The sequence below is a fragment of the Macaca fascicularis genome, chromosome 20 (genome assembly GCF_037993035.2).
Source record: "Macaca fascicularis isolate 582-1 chromosome 20, T2T-MFA8v1.1".
Lineage (NCBI taxonomy): Eukaryota > Metazoa > Chordata > Mammalia > Primates > Cercopithecidae > Macaca > Macaca fascicularis.
This window is the reverse complement of record NC_088394.1, coordinates 27257181-27274058: the sequence shown is the minus strand read 5'-3', so window position 1 is coordinate 27274058 and position 16878 is coordinate 27257181. Positions and strand designations below refer to the sequence as shown.

The 16878-nt window shown below is 42.4% G+C and overlaps 1 protein-coding gene and 1 pseudogene across 6 annotated transcripts in view; one reads left to right on the top strand and one right to left on the bottom strand.

Moving 5' to 3' along the window:
• The window catches only part of XPO6 (exportin 6), a 118167-nt gene that overhangs the window by 24688 nt on the left and 76601 nt on the right, over positions 1 to 16878 (top strand). For 3 of the 6 annotated variants that reach the window (XM_005591530.4, XM_005591529.4, XM_074026830.1), the window contains exons 2-4: positions 7378 to 7468; positions 11740 to 11852; positions 12945 to 13142. In XM_005591530.4, coding sequence (XP_005591587.1) covers positions 7378 to 7468; positions 11740 to 11852; positions 12945 to 13142 — 402 coding nt within the window. The remainder of the gene's footprint in view (positions 1 to 7377; positions 7469 to 11739; positions 11853 to 12944; positions 13143 to 16878) is intronic. The other 3 variants (XM_074026829.1, XM_045382048.2, XM_074026831.1) reach the window with 1 other exon arrangement.
• Positions 9879 to 10004, bottom strand: LOC123570709 (small nucleolar RNA SNORA25; annotated as a pseudogene).

The following is a 16878-nucleotide window of genomic DNA, read 5'->3' as shown; positions in this document are numbered from 1 at the left end:
TGCCACAGGGAGAGTTGAATGGGACTCCGGGATACTAGTCCTCATTTTGTTGAGGTTTGCTATCAAGGAGCCATGAACCTGAATATAGGAGGCCCATATGATTCACCTCCTAGTAGATTATACAAAATGTGGCTCTGGGAAAGGGTGACAAAAAGCTTAATAGAAGTGGCTTTAAAAAATAGTCATTTTTGACTGGTTGTGGTGGCCCATGCCTGTAATCCCAGAACTTTTGAGAGGCATAGGTAGGAGGATTGCTTGAGCCTGGGGGTTTTAAGACTAGTTTGGGCAACATAGCAATACCCCATCTTTATTTAAAAAAAAATTAAAAAAATAGTCATTATTGCCCAATATTAATTTTGTAAAAAAGTTATGCTTGGAGGGGGTTATTTTAGAGGCCATTAGGTAACATGTTACAGATTTAATCAGGGTTTGAGGAAACCACCTTCTAGCTGTCACATCTTAGGGAAAAGCACCTTGTTATCCACCTTCAGTCTCAGTCTTAGTGTTAGCAGTCTCCTGTTTTTCAACACAGATTGAATCTGCGTGTGAGCAGAAGTCTGCTTATGGTCAGAGCCCTTGAAGGGGAAAATGTAAAGAGTCACATGTATCTTCAATTTGGAGGAATTACCAGTATTCTTGAGAAACTGAAAGTGATATTAACAGTTTTCTTGTTCCTTTTACTCTCTTGAATTTGGTCTTTAAAATAGTTGAGCACCAGTCCATGGTGGATATTGTAGAAAATACAAACATACTAGATAGAGCATCTTTCCAGACAGTTGATGTTCTGGTTAGAGAGAGAAGCCTAATATGATGTATGAACAGTGACTTTCAGCCCACACTTCATGCCTGACATTGTGTTTACTATGTATTTTACATTTTATTTAATTCTCAGAATGACCCAGTATGTTAGGTACTTTTACTATCCCCATTTGTGCACAGGAGGAAACAGTGACACATTAAATAACTAGGCCAAGGTGAAGCTGCGCGTTTGGATTCAAACTTGGGGAACCTGACCCTAGAGCTTGCATTTATTTTGCCGTTCTGAAATGACCAGAGTAACAGCACCATGGGCAAAATTCTATAGTACTGGTTACAAGTCAAAGACAAAAGATGAAAATGACCTGATCTGTACTGTAACCTGTATAAGAAAATTCATGAAGGTTAAACTATAAAGTATAGTCTCAGGAGCAAATGCAGGATGGGGCTAGGTACTTGCTTATGATACCATGAGTGTTCAGACTAGAGTGGCTTCCTGTGGTGAGTAATGTTGAATCAGGCATGCTTTCCTTCTTATCCTCCTAGTAAACTTCTTTGCTCTTCAAAACCAGATCACCCCTGTGAAGCTTTCTTTCCTTCAGACAGAGTTAGTTTTCTCTTTGGTCTTCTGAGGCTGTTTATATCTACGCCAGGACTACAGCATGTAACTGCTAGGCCACCTTCAGTTCTTTGAAGTTAGGGACCGTCTTACTCATCATCGTATCCCAGGGGCTTAATTTAAGCAGTATCAGTTACCTAGTGCGTATTGGATTCTCATTTGTCCAACAAATAGCTGAGTTGCTTAGTCACTCCAGCATTAAAGCTAGGTTTAGAATAATTGGAGCAGAAAATTAGTTGGGTGTGATGGCATGTGCCTGTAGTGTCAGCTTCTTAAGAGGCTGAGGTGGGGAGGATCGCCTGAGCTCAAGGGTTTGAAGCTGCAGTGAGCTGTGATTGTTCCACTGCCCTCCAGCCTGGGGTGATACAGCAACACTCTGTCTCTTTAAAAAAAAAAAAAAATTAGGCTGAATGCAGAGGCTCCCGCCTGTAATCCCAGCATTTTGGGAGGCCAAGGTAGAAGGATCACTTGAAGTCAGGCGTTCAACACCAACCTCGGCAACAGAACAAGACCCAGTCTCTACAAAAATGAAAATAAAAACCAGCCAGATGTGGTGGCTTGTGCCTATAATCTCAGCTACTCGAAGCTGAGGCAGGAGGATTGCTTGAGCCCAGGAGTTTGAGGCCTTAGTGAACTATGATCATGCCACTGCACTCTCGCCTGGCAACAGAGCGAGACCATGTCTTTAGCCAAAAAAAAAAAAAAAAGAATAATTGTGTCAGAAAAATGTATATTTAGGAGAATTTATCTGGCGGTAAAGTACTGGTTGGATTGGAATTGGAAAACCTGATAACCAGGTAAAAGCAATTATAGTAATGTGGGCAGGAGATGATTAGGGCTCCGTAGAAATAGTGGTGAGGGAGAAGATAACAGTCTGCAGACCTGATAGTGTTGGCTGTGGATGGAGAATATGGGGAAGAAGCAAAGGTGATCTCAAATTACGTCACCCTTCCCCTTCTTCCAAGTTTTCATTTTTAGGTGATTATGAGTCTTGGTGCACTTAGTAGTCCCTTAATAAATGAGGCAATGGCATAGATCTCTGAACTGCTGACCCATGAGCAGCAGAGTGAAAGGAGCAGATAAAGTCAAGGCAGGCACAGTCGCAAGCTTACCTTTGCAGATTTTAACTGTTTCTGGAACAGAAAACTTGGGTTTGTTTTAGATCTATGCAGAGCTCTCCAAGAGTATATTCTGAGCCAAGTTTAATTCGTCATCTTGCCCAGGGATTTTAATTTTAAGTGTATGTGCCATTTGCTATTGAGGTGAGCCAAGTAACTCTTGGGGGGGAAGCATAGGCTTATGGGATTGTAATACCTTGTGCTGCCACCCTGGCAGCTCTGAAGTGATGGTTCCTAGAAATCAGGAGCCTCATGCTCACGCTGTTACCTGCAGGCTTATTGCCAGTCCCCAGAGCCACAGTTGTGCTGATAGAGCTAAAATACAGTTTCCAAGGAGTCTGAAAACACCAACCTGGACTTTAGAAAATGAGGATTTTAAAACATTAAGTGTTTAAAATTGCAGTATATATATTTACATACAAGCAGATAAATCGTAAAGTTGATCATCTTTGTGTAACTAACACTGAGATAGAATAGACTATTACTAGAATCCATTCTCCTCCAAGGTAACCACTAGTCTGATTATAATACCATAAATAAGTTTTACTTATTTAAATTATTATTATTTTTTAAGAGACAAGGTCTTGCTGTGTTGCCCAGGCTAGAGTGCATAGGTGCAATCATACCTCACTGCAGCCTTGAACTCCTGGGCTCGAGTGATCCTCTTGCCCCAGCCTCCCAAGTAGCTGGAATTATAGGTGCGCACCACTGTGTCGGGCTTTTTTTTTTTAAGATTAATATAAAGTGAATAATGAATAATGTGTTTTGGTTTCTTTCACTCTACATTGTGTTTGTGAGATTCATCTGTGTTGTTGCATGTGTCTATATTCATTCCTGTTGTCTTATAATATTCTCCTCTATCAAGAAATCACTATTCATCCATTCCAGTGATGATGGATATTTGGGTTCTTTTGACTTTTTGGGTATTGTGTATAATAGTGCTATGAACATTTGTGTATATTTTCATTTGGTATACATGTAAAAATTTCTGTTGGGTATATATCAAGGAGTAGAATTGCAGGGTCATAAGATATGCATATGTTTAGCTGTCAGTTTTCTAGAGTGGTTGTATCAGTGTATACTCCCACCAGCAGTATATGCATGTTCTGGTTGCTCAGCATCCTCATCAACACTTGTTATTGTCAGTCTTTTAAATTTTAGCCACTGTGGTAGATGTGTAGCACTACCTTATTTTAAATTTGTATTTTCCTGATAACTAATGAGACTGAACACTTATTTATAGGCTTTTTGAATATCCTCTTTTATAAGTAATTATTTGCCGTCCAAAAAAATGGAAGTCCTTTGTCTTTTTTTTTTTTTTTCACTGATTTGTAGAAGTTATTTTATGCTCTGATATGAGTTCCCTGTTTTCCATTTTGCAGATAGCTCCTATTTTGTGGCTTTCTATTACACTCTCTCCATTGTGCCATCTGATGAACATTTCAACTTATCAGTCTTTTCATTTATGGTTAGTGGTTTATGTGTTCTGTTTAAGAAAATTTTCCCTACCCCTAGATTGTGAAGATACTCTGTATCTACAATCCTCCTGGAATTTTTGTGTGTGAATGTGTCTCACTTATTTTTAAACTAATCTTGCCTTTCCTTAGTTTGTCAAGGTCTGAGGCTTAAATCCCAAGCACAAGGTAGGAGGCAGTCAGATAAATTTTCTTGTTCTTCATAAATTAATGCAGCGTAGGAGATAAAGTTTTTGCGTAGCCTTTGGGAGTGGAAGCCTTGTCTCCCTACCATACAATGGCACTTGGATTTTGTTTTATGTTCTTTGTCCCTTTCATTACTTGAAAGTGTAATCTGCTTGGAGTATTACCTCTTCCTCACTTGCAGTTAATTCCTTAACTCACCCCAGTCTACATTCTGGCTTCACCACTTGCTTGAAACAGCTGGCCAAGGTTCCAGTGGCCTTGTTGCCAAATGGGAGCCAGGGAATTCTCCAGGATCCTTGAACCAGTGTCCTTGAATGTGCCTTCTGTGTCTTTTCTACCTCTGTTCTGATGGTGTGATGTTGGCAAATTCTCAGCCTCCTGATTTTTACTCCGTATACATTTACGTAGCTTCATTTTGAAATCTAGTCTGAAAAGCCCCACTAGATGTGATTGGGACAAAGCCCTTAAACCTGAGGGCATGAGTCTCTAGTTTCAGAGTAGGCTTGATCACTTGCGTTGTTTTGCTTTGGTCTATTTTCATTTGGTATCTGAGACCAAATAAAAATGAGAGCAGCCATAACTACAGATTAGATGATTCCTTACGGTTTATGTAGCAGTTTTACATGGATCGTCTCATTGGATCCCATATCACCGTGTGAGGCAGGTATTGTTGTTACAGATATAGAAATGATTAAAAATGCAAGCAGCACTTATTTGTTCTTGTTGGGAAACACCTGGTGATGCCCTGGATTAGGTTTTGGAGCTTCCTTTTTCACGTAGCCATCATTTAATGGGAGAATGCATCTTTTTTTTTTTTTTTTTTTTTTAAAGACTAGTGAAGTGCAATAGTGAGAACGGGGGAAAGAGTAGAACAAGGAGTTGCATCTGTAACTGACTGCAAACAGTCCATTGAGGTAACTCAGTACCTTTGGACCAGCCCATCTGGGATCCTTAGGAGTACTTTTGTCCTTCCACTTTCCTCAGGAACCGTAACTTCTTCAGTTGGGGCAGAGTAAAGGGTAGGTGGGACCGGGAATGGAGACAGGGTTGGATTCTTTTTGAGATTATCAGGAACTTGCCAGTAATCATTTATTTCTCAACTCTCTTCCTCAAGAATCTAGTACTAAATAAATTTTGGTGGTTGATTGCCTGGATGTGATAAGCTCACATTTGCTCCAGGATCTACTTTAAAATGATTCAACACAAGAAGAAGTTGTGGAGAGATATGATTTGCAGATGTTCCCTTAGTTTCCAGGAACACATTTTGGCTCCAGAAGAACTATTTATTTATTTTAACATGCGCTATTTTTCTTATTCTTCTGCATCTTCCCACAGCCTTTTTATTTTAAATAGCAAATCCTTTTTTCAAATGAAATGGCATACCAGACTCGATTTATGAAACAGTCTACGGCGTTCTTTTATTTATGTACACTCATTTTAGAGGTTTGCATTTATAGCATTTATTTATAAAGTAAGTGAGAACAGTGAGGCTGTTTTGATCAACACAAACATTTGAAACAGATTTTAGAAGATTGCAGTCTTATTTTAGCTTCACTTTTCAGATTATTTCTGGGTTTGAAAAAATAGATAGTTTTTAATAAAACAGCTTGGCTTGCAAGCCAAGGATATTTTTTAGTTAAACCGATATGGACATTTGAAAGAGGAGTAGGGGGCTAGGCTAATCTTCATCCTAAATATAAAGTTCAGGGAAGAAAGTCCCTCTCACTCACAAGCGCTCAAACTACTATACAATAATTCATCATTCAGTGTGTCACAGTTCAGGTGTCATTGCAGAGCCATCATTCTGTGACCTCAGTGTGGGAGGAACAGATGTGCCTTGCACTGTATGAACGTGGCCCTGCATTCTGTGTGGTGCATTTGAGTGTGTTGGTTGGTGTGCACACGCTTGTGAATCAAGTCTGATTCAGCCTCTGTAATTGGTACTGAAAAGTGCTGGTTTTTCCACAGAGATGAAAAGTTCCTCAGTCTTCACAAAGTCAATCACCCGACGGAGGCCTCTGGTGTACTATAGTTTGACATGTGACACATTTGAGTGTGGGCTTGTTGTTTTAAAATGCAGTTTTTATAGTCAGGTCTCAGTCCATGGGTGATGGAGAGGATATGGGGAAGGGAGATAGGTGGGAAGAAAGAAGTTAAGAGATGATTAAAGAATCAGAACTGCTGCTGGCTCTTGATTATCTCTGGGGTAGAATTATACCAGTGATGACTCAAAAATGGTTTGGGAATGGTTACCTTTTTGAAGGCAGGTTGTGTGAAGAGTGTTAACTCAAGGTTATTTCTGCGACTCCTCTTACTTGAATAAGAATAAAGGAAGTGGGATTTGGGGCTCAATATAAACCCCAAAGGGAGAGGATGAGCACTGGGGGCCTTGGGCTCCCTCTCCTCTCATTTCCAATCTGAGCAGTTCTGCTGAGAGTCTGGCTTTCACTGTGGGCCTGTGGTTTAGAGGAACTAATTTTGAACCCCTATTTAGCTTGGTTCTCAGCTGCACTTTAATCTCTGTTGGCTGCTCATGTGAGATTGAGAATTGACTGTGTGACTCTTGGAATGCCTTCAAAAACCGCCAAGAATCCGTGGCCAGGTGCAGTGAGTGACTCACACTTGTAGTCCCATTGCTTTGGGAGGCTGGGACGGGAATTCAAGGCTGCAGTGAGCTATGATTTTACCACTGTACTTCATTCTGGGCAAACAGAGACCCTGTCTCTTAAAAAAAGACAACTCTCCCCGGTTCCCCTCAAAAACCCCTGAGAATCCATGAAGCAGTTTGATATAAGTGCTGTGAATCAAAATATGGCAAATTATTCAGACGCAGGAGAAATGTATCAGGGATGGATAGTCTATGAGGAGCTCTGGCCTTCTTGAATCTCCCCACTCTGCCCATTCAGGAAGGGCCAGGGGCTAATTTGCTTTCAACCATGATTCCAGAGTTGAGTTTTGAATTTCCTCTTTCCTTAGCATACATAATTGAAAATCAGCTGCACAGTAGCATGAATTTATAGAGGCTGCAGCAACAACATTGGGTTTCGAGTCAGCTGGGAAATTCCCTTCAGTTTTTCTGGCGTATACCATGCATTTGAAGAATGTTGAACCAAGATTTTGAGGAAGTAAATTGCTCTTGCTGTTGAATGTGACCTAGAAGGAACTGAGGAACGGTGGAACTGAAGATACAGCTTATTGATTTTTTTTCAAATTCCTTTGTTAGGCATCTGAAGAAGCCTCTCTCAGGGCACTGGAAAGTCTGATGACAGAATTTTTTCACGATTGTACGACCAATGAAAGAAAACGTGAGATAGGTAAGTGGAGCGTTGACTTGTAAAGAGGAATTTATAATGAGGAGGCCCCGGTAGGGAGGAAGGAGTTGTTCATAGCCGTGACTGCATGCTTTCCCCTTGAATTCTTGCTTTTTTCGCTCTGATTCTGCTGGCGCGTGGCTGGGGAAACCCCTCCACTTGACCAAAGGAAAGAAAATCCATCTCTATGGATCTTAATTTCAGCAATGTTGTTGAACTTTTATATAAGAAGCCTGCGACTTCTTGGTGGAGGGTCTAGGGTGAGTGGGACAGGGTCTCGCTGTGTTGCCCAGGCTGGTTTTGAACTCCTGGCCTCAAGTGATCCTCCGTCTCAGCCTCCTGAATAGCTGGGATTGTAAGCGTGAGCCACCGCACCTGGATGGTTATTTAAAGAAAAACAGTAACAACTCTGGAAAGTGTCAAAATCAACATGTTTTGCTGTGCAGAAGTCTGATCTGAACCTAATAGTGCCCAGAAATCCCAAAGCTGGTATTACATTTGAGGACTTCCTGCTGCCTGGGCAACATAAGATTCTGTCTCAAAAAAAAAAATTTGTTTTTTTGAGTCGGAGTCTTGCTCTGTTGCCCAGGGTGGAGTGCGGTGGCACGATCTTGACTCACTGCACGCTCCGTCTTCTGGGTTCGTGCCATTCTCCGACCTCAGCCTCCCGTGTAACTGGGACTGCAGGCGCCCGCCACCATGCCCAGCTCATTTTTTTGTGTTTTTAGTAGAGTACAGGGTTTCATCATGTTAGCCAGGATGGTCTCAATCTCCTGACCTCATGATCCGCCCGCCTCGGCCTCCGAAAGTGTTGGGATTACAGGCGTGAGCCCCCGCCCCCGCCCCCGCCCCCCCCGCCTTTTTTTTTTGAGAGGGAGTCTCACTCTGTTGCCCAGGCTGGAGTTCAGTGGGGTGATCTCGGCTCACTGCAACCTCCGCCCCCTGGGTTCAAGCGATTCTCCTGCCTCAGCCTCCCATGTTCCTGGGATTACAGGTGCCCACCACCACCCCCGGCTAATTTTTTGTGTTTATAGTAGAGACGGGGTTTCATCCATATTAGCCAGACTGGTCTTGAACTCCTGACCTCAAGAGATCTGCCCACCTGGGCCTCCCAAAGTGCTGGGATTACAGGTGTGAGCCACCGTGCCTGGCCATTAGTCTTCGATATTCTGACACTCTATTCTTTGAAGTCTTTTTTTAGATTATAATTGAAATGCTTTTGATTCTTTAATTTTTGGTTTGCAAATCAAATATTGCTCACCTTGTTTTTTTTTTTTTTTTTTGAGACAGAGTCTCGCTCTGTGACCCAGGCTGAAGTGCAATGATGCCACCTTGGCTCACTGCAAGCTCCGCCTCCCAGGTTCACGCCATTCTCCTGCCTCAGCCTCCCGAGTAGCTGGGACTACAGGTGCCTGCCACCACGCCCAGCTAATTTTTTGTATTTTTAGTAGAGACGGAGTTTCACCGTGTTACCAGGATGGTCTCAATCTCCTGACCTCGTGATCCACCCACCTCGGCCTCCCAAAGTGCTGGGATTACAGGCGTGAGCCACCTCGCCCGGCAAACATGTTTTTTTTTTTTTTTTTTTTTGAGATGGGAATCTCCCTCTGTTGCCCAGGCTGGAGTTCAGTAGCACGATCTTGCCTCACTGCAACCTCTGCCTTGCTCACCTTCTATTTCATGAATTAAACATAGAACCTGCTGAACATGTTCATATTCTCATCTGATCTTAAAAGAGATTTAAGTAGCCAAATGCTCCAGATGCCAAATTTGAATGCAGGCTGAGGAGAATCCGGGGGTTTGTTTTTATACAGTAGGCTTGTCTTAGTTCAGTTCTCTTTGTACCTAGTCATTGTAGCTTTATTTGAGTGTGTGGGCTTGGACCACTTATTACTTCTTTTCTATGGTCTTGGGATAAACTCTAGGCTTTTCCTAGTTTGGTCAGAGAAAGGAAGGAAGCCTTTTCTTCAAAGGGCTCCACCCACCCTCCAGCAAAGGTAAATTACTAGTGCTCTAGAAATTGATAGAGCTGTTAGCAGGGACCTTGAGACCATGTGGTCATTGTAGAATGGAGGAAACAGAAGCATCAAGGAGGAGCAGTGACTCACTTGGGGTCAGACTCAGAGTCTAGAACAGAGCCCAGAGTTCCTCAGTTCCAGTCCGGTTTGGCTTCACCTTGGGGATTCACAGAAACCTTTGCTTAATTATTAAGGCAGGCTATTAGCTTCCTTTTATGGATTTGTAATTAACTTTTATTTTTATTAAAATAATTTTTTTTGACTGGGCATGGTGGCTCATGCCTGTAATCTCAGCCCTTTGGGAGGTCAAGGCAAGTGGAATACTTGAGCCCAGGGGTTTGAGACCATTATGGGGAACATAGTAAGACTCTGTCTCTACAAAAATATGTTTCCCCCCTTATATCTCTTCAGGAAAACAGCACCATTGAGTGCTATGGCATCCTATAGAGAACTTCAGTCTTTGGTCATAGCGTTAAGAGCTCATGGTTTCACAGCCCTGTGAGCCCTCTTTGAAATGATCTAAAATTGAAAGGCTGGGATTTTTTTTTTTTTTGAGACGGAGCCTCACTCTGTTGCCAGGCATGCAGTGGCACAGTCTCGGCTCACTGCAACCTCCGCTTCCCGGGTTCAAGCGATTCTCCTGCCTCAGCCTCCCGAGTAGCTGGGACAAGAGGCGCGCACCACCACGCCCAGCTAATTTTTGTATTTTTAGTAGAGACGGAGTTTCACCATGTTGGCCAGGATAGTCTATCTCTTGACCTTGTGATACGCCCGCCTCGGCTTCCCAAAGTGCTGGGATTAACAGGCGTGAACCAATGGGCCCAGCCTTTTTCTTTTCTTTTCTTTTTTTTTTAAAGAGATAGTATTTTGCTCTATCACTCAGGCTGGGTGTAGTGGCATGATCATAGCTCATTGCAACCTTGGTCTCCTGGGCTAAAGCTTCAGGCACACCAAAGCTGTTCATTTTGACACTCTCCTAAGTTGTTGAGTTCTTTTTCTTTAAATAGCCTTCTGGGCGTGGTGGCTCATGCTTATAATCCTAGCTCTTCAGGTGGCTGAGACAGGAGGATCACTAGAGGCCAGGAGTTAAAGACCAGCCTGGACAACATAGTAAGGTCTCCTCCTGCCTCAGCCTTCTGAGTAACTAGGACTACAGGCATGTGCCACCATATCTAGTTAAGTTTTTCTTTGTTTTGTACAGATAGGGTCTCAGTGTTGCCCAGGCTGGTCTCTGAACTTCTGGCTTCAAGCAGTCCTCCTGCCTCAGCCTCTCAAAGTGCTGGAATTACAGATGTGAGCCACTGTGCCTGGCCTTTCCATGGATTTTTTTTAATGAGACTGCCTCGTTGGATTTAGCTTAAGTTGTAGGGAACTAGCAGAGCAATGACTTGAGGATTAGAAGAAACTGCTGTGTATTCTGCTTTTCCAAAGGCTTTCTAGAATCTCTCAAAGTTGTGGGCCTTTGCACTTTTACCCTTTTTGGATTATATTTCATGACCAGTGCAGCAGCTCAAGGTGACTAAGGGACAGCATGTCCAGAAACATAATGGTAGCCCCGTAATGCTTGCTGCCTTGTGGGTTCTGGCTGATGCCATCAGCAGCCTAAGGAGGAGGAACACCTTTCTAACCAACATGATGTGTGGACAGGGCTGCTCGCCACAACACTCGTCATCATTGCTCTTGCCTCAGGTCATTTCACTTTTTTGGTGGCAGTGTTTTAAAATAAAACCAACCCAAATGAAGAGTTAGCCATTTTGAATTCCTTGCATTTTTTTTCCTTTCCTATCTTTCTAGGGTTAGTCTTAATCTTTACTTTTTCTGCCTTTCTAGCCATCATTTTGTGTGTGTGAACAATGTAGACTCCACTGAAGATTTGTAGAGGAATGGTGAGGTGCTAGAATGTAGCTCACATTCAGAGGAAGTTAGCTAGCAGTTTTAAGAAGATGGAAGGGTACTCTTAGAACATTCCAGCCACACATTAGCTTAAATAAGAACTTTAGCAGTGAAAGTTTCTCTGCCTAGAGAAATATCCATAGCAAGGTAGCTTTTAGATGGCTGAAAACATTGTCAGTGTCCATGATCACCTCAGATGCAGAAAAATATTGTATGATTTATTCTATCTTGAAGAATCTGCTGGTTTTGACATCATTTACATTATATGCAGAGAGGAATGTTTAAATAGTAATAAGATAGCCCAGCCTTGTCTAATTTCATGTATTTTCATAGCTTTCTTTTGTTACCATTTAACTTTTCCAGAGGAGCTTCTTAATAACTTTGCCCAGCAAATAGGAGCCTGGAGATTCTGCCTGTACTTTCTCTCCAGCACTAGGAATGACTATGTAATGATGTACAGTTTAACAGTTTTTGAGGTAAGTTGTCAGTAATTTTATACTCTTCTGAAAAGGATTTTGTAGTCGTAGTGCCATATCATTGGCACTAGACTAGAGCTGTAGCGTGCTGGGAGAGGGTAGCTCAGCTCTGGGACGTCGTCCCACACACTGTCTTTGTGTAGCTGTGTGTTGTTTGGGGCATCTTCCATCTTCCACACTAGAAAGGGAAGATGGATGGTTGACTTTCCGGTTAAGTAGGTAGGTCATTTGTGGTAACATATAACTGTTCCCTGCCTATTATCATTGATAAGGGAAAGATAATTAAAGAAAAACATTTTAGGAGGAGAAATGATAACCATAATAGCATCATCCCCAACAGCAAAAAGTTTTATTTATATCACCTCTCTTCCAATCCTTGTTTTCTGTGCGCACCTTTAAAAAATCTAATTGTAGGTTGGGCGCAGTGGCTCATGCCTGTAATCCCAGCACTTTGAGGGGCTGAGGTGGGCGGATCAATGAGATCAGGAGATGGAGACCATCCTGGCTAACACAGTGAAACCCCGTCTCTACTAAAAATACAAAAAAAAATTAACCAGGCGTGGTGGCGGGCACCTGTAGTCCCAGCTACTCGGGAGGCTGTGGTAGGAGAATGGCATGAGCCCGGGAGGCGGAGCTTAACAGTGAGCCCAGATTGTGCCACTGTGCTCCAGCCTGGGCGACAGAGCGAGACTCTGTCGCCCAAAAAAAAAAATCTAGTTATAATCATATTGCCCATGATATTTTGTATTCTGCTTTTCCCCACTTTATTTTATATCCCCACATGTAGTTCTGACATTATTCACCAAGACATTCTTCTGTTTTTGAATATTGAAGTTGTTTCTGTCAGTATATTTTGGTGGCTATTAGAGACAGTGGGGTAAAAAAGCTTTTACACATACAGCTTTTTGTTTCTGTTATGGGACTGCTGTGTCATAAGATTTGAATACTTTTATTATTCTTATTGCCATATTGCTCCAAACCTTTATTTAAAGAGAGTTTCTTGTTGATAAGTGATATAGCTATCTGTGGGATGAAAAGCAGTTATTTTTGTGTATAGGTTGTTAACTTAAAAGATGTATATTTGTTTTTCAGAATCTGATCAATAAAATGTGGCTTGGGGTCCCATCTCAGGATAAGATGGAAATCCGTAGCTGCCTGCCCAAACTCCTTTTGGCTCACCATAAAACCTTACCTTACTTTATCCGGAACAAGCTCTGCAAAGTTATTGTTGATATTGGACGTCAGGATTGGCCCATGTTCTACCACGACTTTTTTACTAACATTTTACAGGTAAGGATATGCCTAAGGAGACTTTATCTTGTAAATAGTTTGTTTGTTGAAGTGATTATTTCCTTGTCCTGAAGAGGACTTTTAAGATTAGCATTTTGGAACTGCAGTAGTGAGGTTATTGTAGGACAGATTATCACATTCACTTAACTTTATATTTATAAGACATACTGTATCTTTGTGCAGTGGAGAAAGTAGGGGAGAAAAACCTAATCTCTTTGTTAACCTGTTGTGCAATTTGTTCAGCCAGTATTTGAAAGTCTGTTAGGTGCTGTACTAGGTGTTAAGGGTACAAGGGTGAGGCCTTCAGTAGTTTCAGCATTTAGTGGAGGAAATAGCTGTGCAAACAGTAATTACTCAATAATATGGTAATTATTGTGGGAGTATATGCAGAGTGCTGTGGTGGCATAGCATGTAGACTTAGTGGTGTTGGGCTGAGATGTGAGATGGTGAAGTGGTAGAGTAAGGGGCTAGATTGATGGACAGAGGCCAGGCCAGGAAGGGTTGGGGGGTTCCATTGTGCAATTCGTAGTTTTTCCTAGGGAGCTAATGAAAATTTTGAGGAGGGAGAAAACATGGCTACATGTTTATGGTGGAATGATGGCTAGCTGGGGTTTGGATTGCAGAGGGGCGAGGTGAGAGGGAAAGAGGCAGGATGAAGAGGATCTGAACCAAAAGGAGATGACCTGGTGGGTGGAGGTGAGGCACCCAGGGGATAGGGGCAGGAAGCCAGTGACACTAGGTGAGAGGGGAGAGAAGGGAGGAATCTAGAATGACTTCCAATTTTTTCTGGTTCAGATAGATTTTTCAGGCCAGGGTTGAAAGAAGGGGAATGAGTTTGGGCAGAAGTTGGTGAATTCAGTTTGATAGAAAATGCATTTAAAATTTGTGTTCCTTCTCTGTAATAACTAATGAGACATTAGGAAGTGTGGATCTGGGGTCAGGATTTAGAAGTCAGAAGGGAGTAGTTGGGACCTAAAAGCTATGAGGGAGATGCTGTTGCTCATTTGAATCCTGTGGTCAAGTTGGAAACATTTTCATGTTATTGAGCTAGTCTTGAGTATGCAGGAAATGGGTATTATATACAGTTTATAGAAATAAAGTTCTTTGAAAATTGGTTATAGTCTCAGTGACTGTAGGATTTTCCAGAACAATATCATTTTCTAATGTTCTGCTTGCTCTTCATTCAAACCATTTTAATGATGCAGCAATTAAAAAAGAATTCAGCATCCAAAGTGCTTCTCTCAGATAGAGCACAAAATTTCTTCATTTAGTTTTGTTTTGTATAGTGCTTCATTCATGTAGAGATTTATTGGGTTGTTACTGCAAAGGAGATTCATGCCTTTATTCAAGTAGTCAACTATTTGTTGAACACTAAGCACGTGAGGGGATATAGTAATGAACAAACACCAAGTCCCTGCCTTCCTGGAGTTTATGATCTCAGGGTGGGGATGGGGGCATCAGCAAACAATAAGCAGATACACACTTGGCGGTATTTATAAGTATGATGAAAACTCAATCCAGGGAAGGGGAAAGAAACTAGCGGGGGTTGTGTTTAGATGGGATGCTCGTAGAAGGCTTTTCTGGGGACAGACATTTGAGCAGAAACCTGAGTGGGGGTTATGGGGTGAACCATGTGGGTATCTAGGGGAACAGTATTTGGGGCAGAGAGAATAGCAAATGCACAGGATCTGAGGAATGGCAAGCAGGCGAGTAGGCCTGGACTCGGGAGACATGAGACAGGAGACACTTCCCTGGCGTTCTGTCCAATACACTTGCCTTCACTCCAAGTTGAGGATGGTTATGGTAACCCTCTCCAAGGCTTTCTTAAGTGGGCGCCAGGGAAGCCCACTGGAGATGGGAAAGACTAAGAGGGTTTGGAGTCTTCTAAGTGAACCTATTCCTGGGTTGGTTAGTGGTGTGTCCTGTGACAAGAGAAGGACCTTGAGTCGGAGAGTCACAGGCCTGATGATAGCCGGTAAGGAGGAGCCACAGTTGCACCGCTGGGATTGGTCCCTGTGATGAAGAACAGAATGTTTCCTGGCTACATTTGAAGTATAATTATTTGTAACAAAAGATGGATTTGGAAGAGAGCACTTTTAGGTGAAGGGCTTCTGGAGGTTTAAAAAGGCTAGTTGTCCACTGTTCTCCACCACCTCCCCCTTTCAACCCCTTCAATAATGACTCCTTTAACCTCGTGTAGCTTTGGTGACTTTGAAACACCGTATGGTAGAAAGAGCCAGACTCTGAGGCAGCAGGTTTGGGTTCTGCACCCAACTTTGTAAAGTCATCTTTTTCTTTTCTTTAATTTTAGTAAAGATAGAGTCTCACTATGTTGCCTAGGCTGGTCTTGACCTCTTGGCCTCAAGTGATCTTCCTGCGATGGCCTCTCAAAGTGCTAGGATTATAGGCGTGAGCCACTGCCCCAGCCTAAAGTCCTCTTTGATTTTAGCACCTCCTGCTGCTTACGTAAGCTTCCCTTTCTTTCTTTGTAAAATGAGAGGCTTGGACTAAGTGATCTTTGAAATCCTTTCCAGTTGTGTTATGTCCTGCTTCTTATTTATTCTTGTGAACTAGACAATGGCATATAAGCCTTGTCAAGAATGATCAGTGCTCAACTGCTGACATTTCTGATAATATAGTTATCCCTTTGTATCTGTGGGGGATTGGTTCCAGGACCCCCTTGGATACCAGAATTCATGGATGCCGAATTCCCTGATATAAAAAGGCATAGTTTGCATGTAACCTATGCACATCCTTTTGTGTAGGTTAGACCATCTCTAGATTACTTCTAATACCTAATAGAACATACATGTTCTGTAAATAGTTGCTATACTGAGGCTGAGGCGGGGGCGGATCACGAGGTCGGGATATTGAGACCATCTGGCTAACATGGTGAAACCCCGTCTCTACTAAAAATACAAAAATAATTAGCCGGGCGTGGTGGCGGGTGCCTGTAGTCCTAGGTACTCGGGAGGCTGAGGCAGGAGAATGGCGTGAACCCGGGAGGTGAAGCTTGCAGTGAGCCGGGATCGCACCACTGCTGTCCGTCAAAAAAAAAAAAAAAGTTGTTATACTGTATTGTTTAGTAAATAATGACAAGTAAAAACTATACATGTTTAATACAGATGCAGCCGTTTTTTCTTCTTTTTCCTGATTATGTTCTATCTGTGGTTGTTTGAACCCTTGAATACAGAACTCATGGGTATGGAGGGCTAACTGTAAATGTTTTCTTCAGATATTGGTAAATAATGCCAAACTGGTTCTGGAATCAATTTCACCATCACATGATCCTTTGAGTAAATCATCTAAAGCGTTTTTTTGGGCTCATATGGTGTTTGCAGTCTGGGGTGCATGGTTTTGTTTTTTTTGAACTCTGACAGTTTGTTGGGTGGTATCTATGCAGTTTTTGTTATAATTGTGGTGACCACCATAAGCAGATAGAGAGGGGTTGATTTGGTAACCCAGCCTTACGTGCTGTGGGTTGGTTATACCCTTTCTAGGCTGCTGGAGAAGTAATCGAAATTGAAACCGACCCCTTTCCTTCCCACCTGCCCACATATACTCTAGCACACACATGACACCAACGGTTCTAGAACCTGTTCTTCAAATTCCTAAAGTCTGTTGAGCAGAACCTGTGGTCACATTGTGCCTGGGACCAGATACTTAAGGGGCAAGCAGCACAGGAAGAGAATTGCTGTTTCTTCTGTTGGGTTGTGGAATAAAAACGATGGAACCT